Raw genomic sequence first — 1,318 nt, 5'->3', positions numbered from 1 at the left:
GCGCGGGACAAGAGAGCGAAATCCCCAACTTCAAAGGCTCCTTTCTCGGCCGTTTTCCACTCGTTTCGGCTGGTTTTTGGACGAGCGATCATCTCTCGGAACGGTCTCGAAGCGTGGATGCTTTTTCCGGGACGCCCGCGCGCGGAACACTCACGTTGAAGCGACGTTGAATCACTCTTTTCCTGCCCAGGCCCACGACGGCGCGGGCATGACGTCCGCGGAGATCAACGCGCCCGTGAAGCCCGTCTTCGCGCCGGCGGCGCCCCCGGGCGACGACGCCGCGGGCAAGTCCTCCGCGGACGTCCACGCCAAGGCGCCCGCCGCGGCGCACTCCGCCGCGCACAAGGCCATGGCCGGCGCGTCCGCGAAGAGCTGCCTCAGCTGGGACTAGGCCGCCGGGCCCGCCCCCCGAAGACCCCCGCCCCGCGCGCCGACCCGGCAGTCGCACCCCCGCCCCGCGCGCCGACCGCGGCAGTCGCGACCCTCGACCTGCACTCTACACGACGCTAGGGCGCCTCCGGGGCTCAGACGCGGCCCGGCGGCGGCGGGCGCATGTTGTAGAGCTCCGGCGGCGGCGGCGCGGAGAGCCGCTTGCGCTCGAACTCGACGCCGTCGTCGACGCGGCGCTTGATCATCTCGCCCTGCTCCGTGGCGAAGATCTGCGTGCCCTTCCACTCCATCTGGAAGACGGCGCCCGGCGGCGGCGGCAGGTTCGCGTAGTCCGGCGGCACGGCGAGGAGCTGGATCCAGCCGCCGTGCTTGGGCACGTTCAAATCGGGCGACCCGCCGCCGACCTTCCAGGCCGGGCCGACGTCGAGGACGAGGCACGACTCCCAGACGTAGTCCGTACCGATCCAGGGGCACTTGGCCGCGCGCTCGTCCGGGTTGACGACGGGCACGGTCTGGCACTTGCCCAGGAGCTGCGTGTCCCGCGGCCGCTGGTCCGCGTAGCCGATGGCCAGCGTCTCCTCGGGCCGGAGCTCGCGGCGCGCGGCCTTGCGCACGTCCGCGGGCAGCGCGTGGCCCGACGGCCCGCCGAGCGCGGCGACGACGTTGCCCTGGCTCCGGCTCACGATGCCGCCCTCGGTCCACGTGCAGATCTCGCAGACCTCGTAGCAGGGGCTCAGCGACCGCACCTTGAGCTCGCGGCCGGGCCGCGGGATCGGCGGCGGCGGCGCCCGGGGCCTCGGCTTCGGCGGTGGGGGCGCCGCGGCCTCGCGCGGCGACGGCGCCGCGGGCGCGCGGCGGACGCGCGCCTCGTAGCTCTTGGGCTCCAGGAAGCCCTTCCTCGCGCCGAAGAGGCCGGGGGATCCTCAGA

The 1,318-nt window shown here is 73.6% G+C and overlaps 1 protein-coding gene across 1 annotated transcript in view; it reads right to left on the bottom strand.

Annotated features, from left to right (window-relative positions):
- Positions 1-1,185, bottom strand: part of AURANDRAFT_68620 (hypothetical protein) — a gene marked incomplete at both ends in the record, with an annotated part of 9,353 nt that extends 8,168 nt beyond the window's left edge. The window contains one exon of the mRNA XM_009044328.1: positions 531-1,185. Within this exon, the coding sequence (XP_009042576.1) occupies positions 531-1,185 (655 nt within the window). The remainder of the gene's footprint in view (positions 1-530) is intronic.
- Between the last annotated feature and the right edge of the window lie 133 nt (positions 1,186-1,318).

This window comes from Aureococcus anophagefferens (assembly GCF_000186865.1).
Source record: "Aureococcus anophagefferens unplaced genomic scaffold AURANscaffold_254, whole genome shotgun sequence".
Lineage (NCBI taxonomy): Eukaryota > Pelagophyceae > Pelagomonadales > Pelagomonadaceae > Aureococcus > Aureococcus anophagefferens.
This window is presented reverse-complemented; position numbering and strand designations above follow the sequence as displayed.